This window comes from Cetorhinus maximus, chromosome 14, assembly GCF_964194155.1.
Source record: "Cetorhinus maximus chromosome 14, sCetMax3.hap1.1, whole genome shotgun sequence".
Lineage (NCBI taxonomy): Eukaryota > Metazoa > Chordata > Chondrichthyes > Lamniformes > Cetorhinidae > Cetorhinus > Cetorhinus maximus.
This window is the reverse complement of record NC_135892.1, coordinates 70,026,701-70,041,812: the sequence shown is the minus strand read 5'-3', so window position 1 is coordinate 70,041,812 and position 15,112 is coordinate 70,026,701. Positions and strand designations below refer to the sequence as shown.

At 38.7% G+C, this 15,112-nt stretch overlaps 1 protein-coding gene and 1 long non-coding RNA gene across 7 annotated transcripts in view; one reads left to right on the top strand and one right to left on the bottom strand.

Moving 5' to 3' along the window:
* The window catches only part of prox1a (prospero homeobox 1a), a 131,387-nt gene extending 117,141 nt beyond the window's left edge, over nt 1–14,246 (bottom strand). For 4 of the 5 annotated variants that reach the window (XM_078557054.1, XM_078557056.1, XM_078557057.1 and 1 more), the window contains exons 1-2: nt 10,501–10,695; nt 3,712–5,491 (exon numbers count right to left, since the gene is read on the bottom strand). In XM_078557054.1, the coding sequence (XP_078413180.1) occupies nt 3,712–5,424 (1,713 nt within the window). In that variant the 5' untranslated portion in view covers nt 5,425–5,491; nt 10,501–10,695. Of the gene's footprint in view, nt 1–3,711; nt 5,492–10,500; nt 10,696–12,628 lie in introns of those variants that run through there. The other variant, XM_078557055.1, reaches the window with a different exon arrangement.
* The window catches only part of LOC144689721 (uncharacterized), a 129,023-nt gene continuing 125,215 nt past the window's right edge, over nt 11,305–15,112 (top strand). For both annotated transcript variants that reach the window (XR_013578689.1, XR_013578690.1), the window contains exons 1-2: nt 11,305–11,477; nt 14,237–14,425. This is a non-coding gene — a long non-coding RNA (uncharacterized LOC144689721). The remainder of the gene's footprint in view (nt 11,478–14,236; nt 14,426–15,112) is intronic.

The window sequence follows — 15,112 nt, the reverse complement described above, 5'->3', positions numbered from 1 at the left end:
AGGGGTTTGGGGCAGAGGGGGTGGGAAGGCCTCATATTTAATCTAGAGCCTCTACTAAATTAACTGATCATCGTCATAATGGAAGTTGGAATTTCAGATGAGGCATGACAGAGGCCCCATGTGCCTGTCCAGGTGGATGTAAAAGATCCCATGGCACTATTTTGAAGAACAGCAGGAGAGTTATCCCTCCATCAACATTGTTTATCTGGTTATTATCACATTACTGTTTGTGGGAGTTTTCTGTGCGCAAATTGGCAGCACAGTGACTACATTTCAAAAGTACTTCATTGGCTGTAAAGCACTTTGAGACATCTGGTGGTCATGAAAAGCACTATATAAATACACGTCTTTCTTTTTGTGCCCTAGGCTAAGAAAGGGTAAAAATAAAAATCACCTAAGTGTCCCACTCCTGATCACCACACAATGACTCCTGCTAGAAAGTACATGTATGACTATTCAGTGGAGATGAGTTTGGGCTCTGCAATGATTCCTTCACTTGATTGTCAAGCAACCTGTCAATGCTCACCACCTAAGCTTCCACAAGAAGGTAATTTATCGAATGGCTGTCGGTGCCCACAGCACTGTACCTCAGTATTATTCATTACATTTAGAAAAGGACGGTGAAAACAGGAAAAATTGGGAAAAAGGTACAAGGTCTTGAAAGTAAAAGTATGAACAGTTGTTGAAGTGTTACTTGCATGCATTTGTTCTAATTTTAGTATATTTTTAAAAATACTTAAAAAAGGTCAGGAATAAAATAATTTGGTTTATAAAGTTAAAGACTACAAAAAAATAGATGGGCTCATTCTTTAGTCATTTTGGAAGTTTGTATTTATATTTCACTGCATATTTCACCAATATAAAGCTAGATGCAGCCCCAATCATATTAAGCCAACTGCAACTCTAAAGAAAATTCTATCATAGCATCCTTTATTGGCTGTTATTAAAAGCCCTATCATTAATACATTGTTAAAAATCAAGTACGTCACTCAAACAATGTTAGGTAACATATACATTATGCAACTGATCTACCAGTGACCACAAAATTCATCCTAAATTCAAAGTACAGCTAATAGATGCCACTGCTTCTCAAAATGTTCTAAACCAGAACTGACCAATTGGCTAATTTCCCTTTTAAGCTTACGTTGAAAGCAACTGTTCTCCCAAGAAAGCGCTAGCTGTTTCTAGGATACTTACACACGCACAATGACTCATGTTGGAATAGATTTGGTAAACATACAGCTGCACAGAACGCAAGCACAGCCCATTCAAGGCCAGAAGAAACGAGCACAAATAAATATTAAGGAGGTAAGAAAACGTACAGCTCTGTCCCAGCAGCTCATGTGGCTCACCTCATTCTTTCAGCTTCAGCTTTGTTAAGACAGATGACATTCAATTCTACATGTCATGCAAAATAGACAATAACTGCTGAAACTTGAGCCAGCTGCCAGGTGTAAAAAAAGAAAAGATGATAAATCCATAAATTAATGAAAGACATCTGCTCAGGAAAATAAAAGATCAGAGAAATACTGTGCTGCAGCTGAACCTAAAGCAGTATTCAAACACCACATGAGTTTGTGTGTAGTCTGCATACAGAGTTTTTACAAGGCAAATATGTAGTATTACCTGAGAGGCAGATGAGTCGTTATGTCAGTGGAGTACAATATAGAACTGTACAGTTAGATCAAAGACTGCAGCATTGCAACTAGAATACCAATTACCATTTTCAATTCAGTATAGGAAATTTTAAATCATACTTTACCCGGTATAATAAAGCTTTTTTAAAAAAAATCAAAAGCTGCATATGTTTTACAAACAATACTATAGGTATGTTTATTATGATTCTTGCTGCCAGGGAATTAGTATTACAAAATTTGTGATCAAAAAAGATAATTGCTACATTGGAGGTATAATTTCTGAATCCGGGTTTGTTCTAGTTTGTGTCAGTTAAAGTTATATGCAACTTAACCTTAGTTACTAGATTGCTCTCAATTAAATACATTGGCATTGCAGCAATTATTAACAACATTAGAACCCCATTACAAATCTGTTCTTTTCTGCCAATCCTCTTTTATTAGTTGCCATAACTCAAATTTTTAATCTCTAAACGGCATCTTATTCTAAGATAGATCCACGGAGATTGAGACTTCAGCTATCTTAACCCGCATAATGCTGTTGCTCTGTTCCAATTTGCTACATGCAAATTTTGTATTCTACAAGGCTATTTTCTTAAGATGCAAAGCGTGTTTGTGAGATGCAAAATCATGCCTGGAATCTTGAGAACAGTTCAGCTGTTTCCATTATCATTGGATAAAACTTGCTCCCAATTAATATAGTTTTAACCACAATCCTGTAGGGTATATTCACAATAAAATCTAAATTTACTCTATGGCTCACAGTCTTACATAGTTGCATAGAAAGTACATTTCTGTTCAAGGTTCACATTCTTTCCTTCTGTTTCATTAAAGGACTGAGTCCATTTTTTAGCAAAGAAGAGGTTGCCATTAATAAAACCAGAAAATGCTGTAAATACTCAGCAGGTCAGGAAGCATCTTTTGAGAGAAAAACAAAGCTTGCATGTCAGGTCAATTAACGAAAGGTCACTGACCTGAAATAATAACTCTGTTTTTGTCTCCACAGATGCTGCCTGACCTGCTGAGTGTTTCTAGCATTTTCTGTTTTATTTCAGATTTCCAGCATAGATGCTGCCTGACCTGCTGAGCGTTTCTAGCAGTTTCTGTTTCATTTCAGGTTTCCAGCATCCACAATATTTAGCTTTTGAAAGCTGTTCAAAACATTTGCTTGCTACATAAGAGAACAATACAATAATTATTATAGGAAGGTAAAATGGTTGCACACCCTCCGAATTATCTAAATAGGCTGACCGCCTACAACAACTTATGGGATCGGGAAATAAAAAAAAAGTCATTAATAAACAATAAGTGACATCCAAAATTCATAATATGTAGTTCAAAATAAGATAATATAACAATCTTAAAATATACATTTTACTACCTGTGAAATATGGAACTAGCTATTCAATCACAAAATATCACAGTGTGCCGCAAAGTAAACCAAATGGTGTGGTATGTTACTGACTCCTGTCAACAAATCTTTGTAAGAACAAAAATAGAAGCTCTATTACTTTGACTAAGTGATATGATAAAGGAAAAATGAAAAGCTATACAGAGAACTGGCACTTTGACAGAGGGCGATTTGCAGCAGATAATCCAGCACCATTTTTATCATTACAAAAATTCTGTTGAAAAGAAATAGTATACTCATTTACCTAAAATATAGAAAAAAAACAAGTAAATCTTGTGAAAGAAGTTCAGTTTAGCTGAGCCCACTCTGATTGTGCTCACAAGCTTTTAAAATCATTTGCTTTGTATATACAAGAACAAAAGATTTCTGTGTACAGCTGAACAGAGGTTAATCATGCATAGCAGGCAGCTGCACTGAACTTGCAGAACATTGGAGGGTGGGGGTGATGCACTTGTTGCATCTTCAACATGTTTGGGTTATGCAAAAGCAGGTAATGATGGTGCGTAAAATGAATGCCCCAGAAAATGTGGATTCCCTTCTGAAAGTTCAACTTATTGTTCTAATAGGATACCGAGGACACTAATTAGGTGAACAATTGTACTTTGACTGTATACACCTTTATTAAACACCTATATTAAATGCTAAGACATTATCAGAAAAGGATATTGTATTTCCAGAATATGGTGAAATGTCTGCCATATCCTGCAAGTCACCACACTCAGATTTAATGAGAGACAAAGAGAGACCTTCAGCTGTGCTGGATGGATGCATTGGTGAGCACGGACGATGGTTCATGTGGTGTGATGACACTTTGGTCCGCAGACAGGCAGTTTCCCTGGTCAAGTCCAAGGACTCAGGAGATGACCTGTCTTTCCCAGAAACTGTGCTGGAGGCATTACCTATAGAGCTCTGAAAGGAATACGCCATAAGAGGGAGAGGCAGTGGGTGGCGGAAAGCAGGGGATGAAAATCCTGCTGCAGCTGAGAGTGGGGACTGATGAAGAGAGCTGTGATGGCCACCCATAGAAGGAGTGGAAGCAGATTGCTCCGATGAGTTTTTGCGTACTACTAGAGGCAGTGCTTCTGTCTGGTCTGAAGGGTTAGATACATGCATGTTGGCAAAAGTGTTCAATGGGTTGGAAATGATGACATCACCAAAGCACTGAAGCCGCTGATTAGTAGTATGGAAGTTGTGGTTCTCTCCATTCACAGCAAATCTTGCCTGTGGAATCTGGATAGGTGGGAAGACCTGAGGAAGCTGGTGGGAGGATTTAGAGAACATTTTGACTACAGAGTCCACTACTTGTGACATGGTGGAATTAAGTTCCTGTTTAAGAGTCTCAGCTAGCTGTTTCCCTTCAGCATGCAAGTTGGTTGGGCCTTGGCTTTTTCTTGAGTGGCCATCTCTCTTTAATTTTTCATTTTCTGCTGCCATTTCCTGTTCCCTAATAAGAGCACGAGCACGATCAAGGAAGTGTCCTGGATCTAGATCCGACATCTCATTGTCAGACCTGTCATGTGCCCTAGTATCAGCAGTTTCTGATTGCATGCTGTCTTCAGACATGTTGCCATCTTCATCATTCTCAGAATCTGTACTGTCATATATTTGGTAGAATTTTTCCTGGAGCTGCCGCAGTTGCTTTTGCATGTCTTCCAGCTGTTGCTTCAATTGACGTCGTTCTTCTCTCTTTTGCTCTTTCCGGGCTGTAACCAATTGTTGAAAACTCTGTTGCTGTTGTTGGGGAAGCTTCTGCTTACGTTTGTTTTCCCTATAGCTTTCTCTGGGACTCACAGGCTGCTGCACCCCATCTCGATCGTTCTCTCCACCCCGCAATGCCACATTTGGTGAATGACTCATGCCTCGAATTATGTTCTCAACTCGGGCACGTTTAGCCCGCAGATGTTCATCACAAAGCCGATCTACATCAAACTGGCTCATGCTAGGTCTGCTAAATGGCGACACGCATTCTTGGGCACTTTCCCTTGAAGAATTGCTACAGGCATCCTCCTGATTTGCTTCTGAGCCTGTGCTGGAGAGACCACTGGCTTGCAAATTGAGCTCTGAGCTTCCATTCTTGGTAGCATTATTTTTTAACAGCTGGGAAATTATGGTAGCTCCAGGAAAAGGCATCATGGCATCTTCATATGAGTTTGCCCTCTTCAACAGCTTGCGGAGCACATTTGATTTGTCCCCATCTGTATGTTGAACCACTGAGCACTCAATGTCCTGATCTGAACCGTGGGGATTCATGGCACTGAATAGCTTCACTTTCGCTTTAGTAAACACCGTAGATGTCCCTACAGTTCTCTTCACTCCAATGTCGACCCTGCGTCTTTTCGTATGTCTAGTTAAGAGGGCTATGCTGTCATGGTCAGGCATCACTGGACTGTTATTGTGCCATCTTCAAAAGCTTGTCAGCTGGGCACAGCTCGAGAATCCCGGGACCCTAGCCAATAGAACAAAAGGACTGATGAATCATTTTCTTTAATTTCTCCAAATTTCCTGACCTCAATTCTGCATAAAGTAGAAATGTGCTGATAGCGGGATATATGGCACATTACATTTATTACAATTCACTATGAATTCCATTTGAAATGAAACATTTTTAAATATTTCTGCTCTAATACTTTAAGATGGATTAAGATTTTAAAAAGCAAAAAATTGCTTAAGTACCAGTAATATGATTCACCTGTACAAATGCTTAAATTGATACTGCTTATCTCAGAAGAAAATAATCAGCAGGTTTTGGTTAAATCAGACTTCAAAAGCTGAAAAATTTAAGTCAAATAAATAGGTCTGATTACAAAAACACTGGTGTATTATATCATATCTTGGTGCTGTTATATATGGCATTATCACAGCTTTTTCCATCTTTCATTGAAAAATAAATTTTATGCTTTTCAATAAACTGTAAGTTTCTTTTGTTCAGATTTAATATTTTGAAATTTCTTTTCTATGGACCCTTAACTAATGAAGTTGCTAAATTACATCTATTTCTTTCACACTTCATTCCAAGAATGCCAAGATGATATGGCATTACTGACTGTACAAAATGAAAGACAGCAGAACAAACCTAAATATAGGTTTAGGCCATCCATTTGTTCTTTTTTAAACCTATATATAGGTAACTGCTGGTGAAAGGTTATCAATGCTGGGGTAGTAAGACATAGTTTCCTGTTTCATGCCCTACAAAAAACAGAAGTGACAATGGTGTGACTAAACATTTACATCAATTTGCAAATCTTACGGTAATAGTTATCTTATCAAAGGGCATAGCTTAATAAAAGATATATACAAAAAAAAAGGAGATTTATGTACTGATCAAAGACATTCATTTGTTTTGTACTTTAGTGAAAAATACTTTTTGGGTGCCTGTATGTGAGAATTCCTATATATCCTCAAACCTCTTCAGAAAATGATATAAAATGTTCAGCGACAGAGCAAGAAAATGTCAAAAAGCGTGGGAAAGGAAGGGAATGAATGTCTTTTATGTCAGAGCCCCTGATTTCCCAAGAACAGCAACACAGCTAATATGTTTGCAGTATTTCTCACATAAAGACAATCTAGATACAACCCATGTCTGGTTAACAAGCACAGAAATAACCCCATGGAAGTTTCAAGTGCTGGTTCTATTGAATATATGGTTTAGGTTTATAACCTATGTAAACAGCAAATCAAAATATATTTATCATGCTAGATTTATCCTATGTGAAACTTTTACATCAGCTGAACAGATGACATCTCCACAATAGCATAACTGCTTGCCAAAGACAGCATGCGGACATTTTGGAATTGCTCTCATCCTTTTCAGTTCACCTGTAAAAACATCTACATGTTCCCCAAGATCGCATCTGTGATAATCATTGGAGAACCACAGTCTACCTAAGCAACTGTTTGCTTTCAATACAAAATACATTTGTAATAGGCCTATCTCAAGATTTTTTAAAATCAGCCCACTTACCTTTTGAAAAATTTGCTATTTAAGCTTGTAATTTCCATCGCCTGAGTGCATTGCACATAATTATATAAAACCAGAACAAAACAGCCATCAGAACTTACCACTGCTGGTTAATTTGCATCTGGTGAAAGTTGCTGAACGCTGAAAGTGTTAAACATTTAACCAGCTAAGCAACTTTCCAGTGTTATAATATCAAAAATAGTAATGTTTCACATTGCTTAAATGGACTGTTTTTCAAATTTTAAAGACCTCAACAGTAAATTCCTTTCAAAACAGTTTTCGGATTCCATCAGTTTTTTAAAATTTATGAAAACTCCTTTAGTAGTTAAAGATGCAGAATAAATTTTAGATCTGAAATATTTCAGGTAGGCCAATATAGAAGATATTTAACTCATTCTCCAAGAGTATTAAACAATATAGTAACCCCTTTTTTAAAGTCATTGCTTTATGTGGAGAGCAGGGATGGAGGGTGGTCTGGCAGGAGAGGCACAGAGCTGATCTGCTGTATGCATTTAAACATGAATGGCTTTTAATTATTCTCTTGGTAAACAAAATTTGATGCAGAGTCTTTAGCACCTGGTAGAAGATATAACTTCAACAATTCAACTCCTTGGGAATAAAGTGGTTACATGAAACAAGCTCAGAATTCCAGTACATTCTTCTTATTCACTTACAGGTTAAAAGGTATAACATATAATAAATCAGTTATGTGTTTAAGCTTCAGTTCTAAGAAAACACAGTTGTTCAGCTTTCTCCTGGAGAGGAAGAATGAAGAAACTAATTGTAGGCTTTAAATTGATTAACAAGACTGTTTGTGGGTGCAAAAATAATTGAAGAATGACAGTTTTCTTAAAAGAACTGTAACTTTATGACTCTACAAGGTTTCGATTTAATCATGGAAATATACAGGCACTTTCTAAAAGTGTAGCTTTGGGTTAAAAATGTGAAACCATTCCCAATTTGATAATTTTCTGAGACCTATCTGCGAGTTTATGATATGAAACACACGTTGTTAATATCTGGACAATTAGGTACCCAATTATTCTCAAGACCTTTCCACTAGAACATCACAAATCAAAACAGGCTTACTGAAGCTAAATCTGTGATGGGAGGGATGTGTTGGCCTTATGGTTTTCCTCTGGAAAGCTGAACTAAGTACACAATATTCTGCACACCTGCCTTATAACGTCAACAGCAAGGTACCTAATCAAGGATACACAATTCTGCGCAAAAGATGTGCTTGATAAAAAAAATAATTTAAATAGATCACAGATGTTTTACAGCATTATCTTTTAAAAACATTATGGCTACAATAAATGTAGGTTCCTCATCTATGCCAATAACAACCCAGTTCTGCTTTTGCTGATGCATGCAGGGGCTATAAATATGGGAAGGATTAAGTAAATGCCATTCACTTTGAAGCATTTTCAAAAGTCTAGTTGATACAACGGAACATTTAAACAAATTAAAGCAACACTTTATGGAGACTGATTGATGTGAAGATGCTGTTACCTAGAACTCCATTGTTGCAACACAGCTGCTACTTTGAACCATTTCAAGAGAACCAATGTATCTTCAAAATATTTCCAGTCAACAATTTTCCTTAAGTTCTTTGTGGGTTTTTTTGTGAGCAGTTGAAAAGCAATAAAACCTGTTTCTGCAGACTTGTGGTCACCTTACCCTGTGTACACAGCACAATTGTCACATTATCTCAATACGTTTAAACGGGTGCTTCCGTCAAATGATCGGCTGAAAATGAGCGTTATGTAGATTGCATATTGTTCCATCATACAGTTTTTTTAAAATGCAGACAGACATTTAGCCAACAAAAGGTAATAGCGTCTTTAAAGTTTACTCGCCGGGATCTTAATTTGATCTGCGAGTTTGCTTCAGATTTGATCGCAGACTGAACTCTTTTTTTAAAGACACTCAGAGTTGCTGCTCCCACCTAACATGAAACTGCACCTGCCGTTTTGACACAGCGCACCTGTCTGGCAGTGCCCATGCGCAGTTTCTGCCCAAAGCCAACACCATTCAACACCTTTCACCAGCAGGAACGTTCGCCTTTTCAAAACAATCTGTGTTTAAGTGCTTATCAGCTCACTTTCAGCCGGAGCCGGGCTTGGGGGCGGGGAGTGGGGGGATGCTTAAGCAAAACATTACCAAAGCGATCCTTTCGCTAGTGTGTCTGAGTTACGGGGCATCCAGCAGCTGGCTGGATAAACATCAATATTGGGAACAATGTACAAGACTAGCAGGGATGCCAGCCTCTTTGAATTGTCTGTAAACAATTAAAGGCAATTCTAAAGAGGTCACAGGCGAGCAGAAAAGAATCCAGATCTCTTCCAACCTCAAACTAAAGGCGGCAATACGCAAATATGAGGAGGTGACAAGTAGCAGTTCCTTTTGGCTTAGTTACAGAATTAGCAAGAACTGTTTTGAGGGAGAGGGGGGGGTGGGTTTCATTTAATCAGGCTCAGGCCACATTTCCAATATTGGTGATGCTGCAGAATCCACCTTCTGAAAGTTGATTACACTTTCTCGGTAGGGCCACTTCTTCCCCCCGACTCGTCTCGAAGTAATCTACAACACCCTTGCATGAAATCAAAATGCGTCTTTCCCACAAATACTATTGCTCCCAACTGTTCGAACGCAGCAGTTGCAATGTTGCTTTCTGTTAATCACTCCTTGTCAACGCAAACCCGTCTATTCGATCTGACAGCACACCTCCACGCTTAACACACTGAGAGCAGTGCCGGAGTTTCCGACGTTATTGCTATGATCGCACACCGAACAAGACGAACACATTGAGATTCGGTGAATATTAAGAGCAGAATTGGAAATGGGTACAAAGGGGGGGGGGGGTGGTGAATGTTGACAAAGGACACCTTGTGACGACAATTCTTTGTCCATATCTGACCATGAATGCAGGCAAAGTGAGGAGGGGGGGGGGGGGGGCGCAAAGACTGGAACCAGTGTGACCCTCTGTGCACTTTAAAACGCGTTAATTTAATCACTGCCCCATCAAAGTTTTAATAAAACCCAGGCGTGAACACTATGAACAGCGAAACCAACGACACAATAGCTCATTTGCAAAATAAATGATATCCCAAAAGAAAGCAAACCGAAACTAACACATCTGCACCAGGTCTGGGGGGGGGGGGGGGGAGGAAGTATCCATGCAAATCAAAAGCAAATCCGTTGCACGACGAGACACGAAATACCTAGGATACAACACTTGACAAAAGACAAAGAGGCAGCAGATGATGGGACAAAAGAGTACAATGCAATATTTGGAAAGCAAGCAGCGCATTGTGTACAAAACAAAAAAGGGGTTAGAAATACTTTTTTTCTGTCCCTCCTCTCTTTCCAAAAATCCATATGGTTTTAAAACAAAAAAATAAATCCCCTCTGAAGGTACAGGAACTAGCTGCCAGCAAGCGTTTAAAGTTTATGAAGGACGCAGAGAAAGGTAAGTAAGGGACAAGGTTACTTACTGTGTTTGTAGTATTAGTAGCCAGCGAGGAGGAAAGCTTGCTGCTTGCAGTAGGGAGAGAGAGAGAGAGAGAGAGAGAAGGGCTGGTGAGGATATTGGAGACCTCCAGGAGGCAGGGCTTCGCGCCGCTCTCTTCTCTCTGATTGTTAATTCTGCGCGAGCCGCTGAAGATACACTTCAAGACGCGAGGAAGGAAACAGGAAGAACGCGCGTCATAGTCTTTGTGACGTCACTCCACCGAACCAATCGCCGTCGCCATCGCTGCTGTCCAATGAGAAGAGACTTGGCGGTCGGCTTCAAAAATATTCCCTTGCAGCCAATCGGCGCGGGGGCCTGGGGAAGAGGGTGTCACGTGCGCGTGGGGGGGGGCGGGTAGGGGTTGGTTTGGGCTCCCCCCCCCCCTCCCACTCCCGCTGCGCGCCTCCCGCCTTTCGTTCAGCATTTGCCAACTTTGGTTCGAGACGTTGAGCCGCGCATCACAATAAAACTGATCTCATTGCATTAAAAAAAGGGTTTTCGATTGTCATGTTTCTTGTCCGTGTTCGACTCTCGCACTATTGCCAACTTCAGATGAAAAGAACATGGAGGTTTATCTAATTCCCCCACCCCCACCCCCAAGCGTACTTTAGGCTTGGAAAAAAAAAACCCTGCTCACAAAATTACAGAAAACACATCAGTTTGCGTGTCGATAAATAGGCGTTAGAGGGGACTGTTGACGGAAAAGCCAAAGTAGCGTTGGAAAAGATGCGCAATCAATATTCGGCCAGCTTCCGGACTCTCGGGAACTCTGATCTGTGGTAGGGAAAGTTGGAACTGAAGATAAACAAAGTGCTGCAAGGGGTTAACACCCGATATAGGATGTGTCCTATTTCCAATACGAAATCTTAAATTAGGCGCTTAAAAGCTACAAGTGAGTTTTATGGGACGGTAACACCGAAGCTGGAGGTATGCTGTAGGACCAGTGAAAATAACAGAAAGGTTGGGTAACTTTTTGCGTTATGAGATCTATGCATACGAACCAAAATAATTCTGGATTTAAAGTGATATCGCCCTGTTTGATCATTGTCTTAGTTCTAGTTGTTAATTTTCCTAATTAAAAATCAAGGATCCCACAAAGCACACAAAAATGTTCATATGTTAGTTATTTGGCAAGGCGCGATGACACTTCTCGTCCTAAGCCCTTAATATTGGTACTTCTATGGTTCTGGCTGACAATTACGTTAACCACAAGTTACTTTCTGCCTCGCTTGTACATTAGTCATTGTTATGATTAAACCCACGAATCTGTTATTTACAGCGTAATTTTAAAACATTCACTGTCGTGACTATAGTATGCGACATATCTTCTGATAACAAATCTAAGACTTAGCAGAATTTCTACCAGATGGATATATATTTGGCCCGTGGATGTAATAGAATGTGGTGATGGAGAGAGAAAAAAATAAACAGGAAATAGGTTATTTCGCACCTGCCAAGCGAGATTACTTCTAGGGAAGTACTTGCCATGTTATTTGAAGTTGTAATAACAACTTGCGTAGAGTGTTTAACCCTTAAAATATTTTACTAAAAATGACGAAACATCTCATCATAAATGTTTTATTTTGCTTAAAGCCCTTTTAAGTCTAAAAGTAATTAAAATTATCTCCTGACACTGCGAGTGCCATACTTTCACACTGAGAAATATTTTCAATCACAGCCTTTATAAACGCAAGTGGGATAGGTTTTTCTGCCACTCCTTGTTCCAGACCTGCCAAATATCAATCATTAGGAGTGACAATTATTTATTCTATTTTGACAAATGGCGCTGTCAAAAAAGAACACAGCTCCAAGTATGAGGTAGATTTCGATGTGTGCCTATTCTATTGATCTTAAATGGTGCGAGTGCATATCGGAATTCAACTTTTAATGACTAAGACATGCCTGTCAATGGTTTATGATGTATTTTTCTGCGCAGAATAAACCTGAATGTTGTTTTTTGGTCGATCTACCTAATGCTGGAATACAGACCAATGAAATAAAGGTTATTAGAAATTAACATAGTTTCTAATTACTGAATTTTTAAAAATCTACTTAGAAGCCCTGTAAGCAAAAGTCGTGCCAACTTATAAAGTGGTGGAAAGTAACTTTACCAGACTCCACTGATAACTGTAGCTGTCCCGTTCGTCAGGCTATTTGGACACTTTTGCGTTTACTATGACTTGACTTCAACGTAAGGAAGGGAAATGACAGTTACTGATGTCAGCCCCAACTTTTGTACACCGCAGAAGTGATGGATCTTCAAATCCGGTTGGCTCCGTCTACTGTGTCACGCCATCCAAAAACACTAATCTGATCGAATAACCATTTACCAATTTGAAATAATGAAGAAAAGAATAACATGGAATAAATCTAACTAAACAACTTTTTTGCTTTAAAATGGTTTTCATGTTGAATACATTTTTGGATACGTTAAGGATATTGAGACTCTGCTTAAAATGATTTGTTAAAAGGACTCTGCCTTTTTAGTATGTGGGCGCCTCATCACATTTAGTTAGAACATTTCATCTTTTTATGTTAGATGATCATAGAGATCATATTGCAGTTATGTCAATCAGGCAAAAATATTAGCGATTAATGCATTTCGGGATTAGTTTGACACTAGTTACACGTATTGTTCAAAATTATAATGGAACAGCTTTTCATTTTAATTGAAATCCAGGTTATGGCTACACACAATTTAACTGGTTAAAAACGTAAATGCCTATATATGTGGATGGCTACATTATTATTATATAAATTAAAAAGGAAGTTGCAAATGATACTTTAAATTCATAAGCATGAACTCCACGTTGTCCAAGCGGAAGATGTAGAGGTAAGCAACCCTGAAGGTAAGGTTTATGAACAGTTGCTAGGTAATGGGCTTATTAGGGAGAGCGGTCATCTTTCAACCTGGACTTATTGCAATAGAAGTGGCGCTAAATATGACTATTATTAAAATATACGTTTAGGGAACAAACATTATCAGTAGATTGCTAATCAAAAATTACAAGACAGTTCAACGTTGGCATTCTTTAAGCGGCACATTGTAGAATTGTACCCAGCTATTAGCTCCGAAATGTTTGGATACATAATAGTATGAATTTAATATAAATTGTATTGCTGATTGTTAATTGCGAAACCATTTCACGAGTATAAAAGTCTTGTCGCAATTAAGATTATGTCCCTCACATGTTCATGGTCGGTTGTTGCCAGCCTGGCGTTTTAGGAATTCTGTGTCCAGGCATTTATAATAGGAACAATATTCAATGACTTCGCCTATTATATTCAGCATCTTTCGGTTTAGAGACGCAGGTTTATTCACTTGGGATTTTATAGTACGCTACAGGTGTCCTTTGAAAGCCGCACACTGCGTTTTGTAGCCATGTTTTTCAAATCGTGCACATACGTTGTATTTCTTCCCGGTAATTGATTTATAAAACAGAAGCAACTCAGCAGCTTTTCTTTCTTCTGATTGTTTGCTGTACCTCACTCGGTAATCGGTTATGAAATGGACAGTTGTACTCTAGATGTTGAAAACACCCCAACACCACATACTATGTACTTAAAGGATTTTCGCTGGTTACGTTGAAGGTTACTTTACACAATCAAAAGAAAACATTTTTCACTTTCACATGAACTTAAAAAAAACATGTTGCATGGAGCTTGTGCATGGGACATGAATCAGGAAACAATTACAATCAGATCTTGCATGGTCTTAGTTTGTAGGCCATCTGCTTCTACCGATATGCAATGACCAGAAAGTGACTCCAAGATCGAACTCAAACAGCCAGCGGACGTGGAATACCTGACTACCACGCAACTTCATAACGGAATCCCGTGTAAAGACGCGTTTGTCCTCCCAACACAGCAACTTTACAAAGCCAAAAGATACATATTTTGATTTTGAGGTAAGGAACGTTTGGATTCTTGGTTGTTGCAGGTTTGAGATGCGGTGACCTATTCTATCATAAAATGATCTACTCAAACTAAAGTAATACTTTAATTTGTGCATCCTTTCCCACCTACAGATGCTTCTCTTGTCATTATCCACGATCGCCTCTTGTGGTTCTCAGTGTTGTAAATGTAATCAAGATGGCTGATAGTAAATATCATTAGTGAAGCAGGGAGGTATCTTCTGAAATTGATAAATTGCTCTAACCCATTTAACCCACGCTATCCTAGTTTGACTGCACCATCTTGTGACAATGGATGCATAAAGTAGAAGCACTTCAATGTTCCTCGAGAATTACACTTCTAGGATTGATAAGTGTAATATTTCTCTCCCCTCCATAAAAACGTTAAAGAAATAAATACTGAATAGTTTGACATGCTTTTCTCACTCCTGTCCGTGCATGGGAATGGGCAAGAATGATAATGGAAAAAAATTGGGAAATGAAAAAAAAGCATAATATGAAACTAGTAAGGTAGTGCAACTAATTTTATATGTTTCAATATATAAACACAGATATATAATTTTCTGGTGCATTTTGGAAGGGATTGAACAAGAATAGAGTTCTTGAAAATACTGAGAATATTGAATGAACTTCTTTTTAAAACAAGGAAAAGTTTTTCTTCATGTAGAACTCCATTCTTGG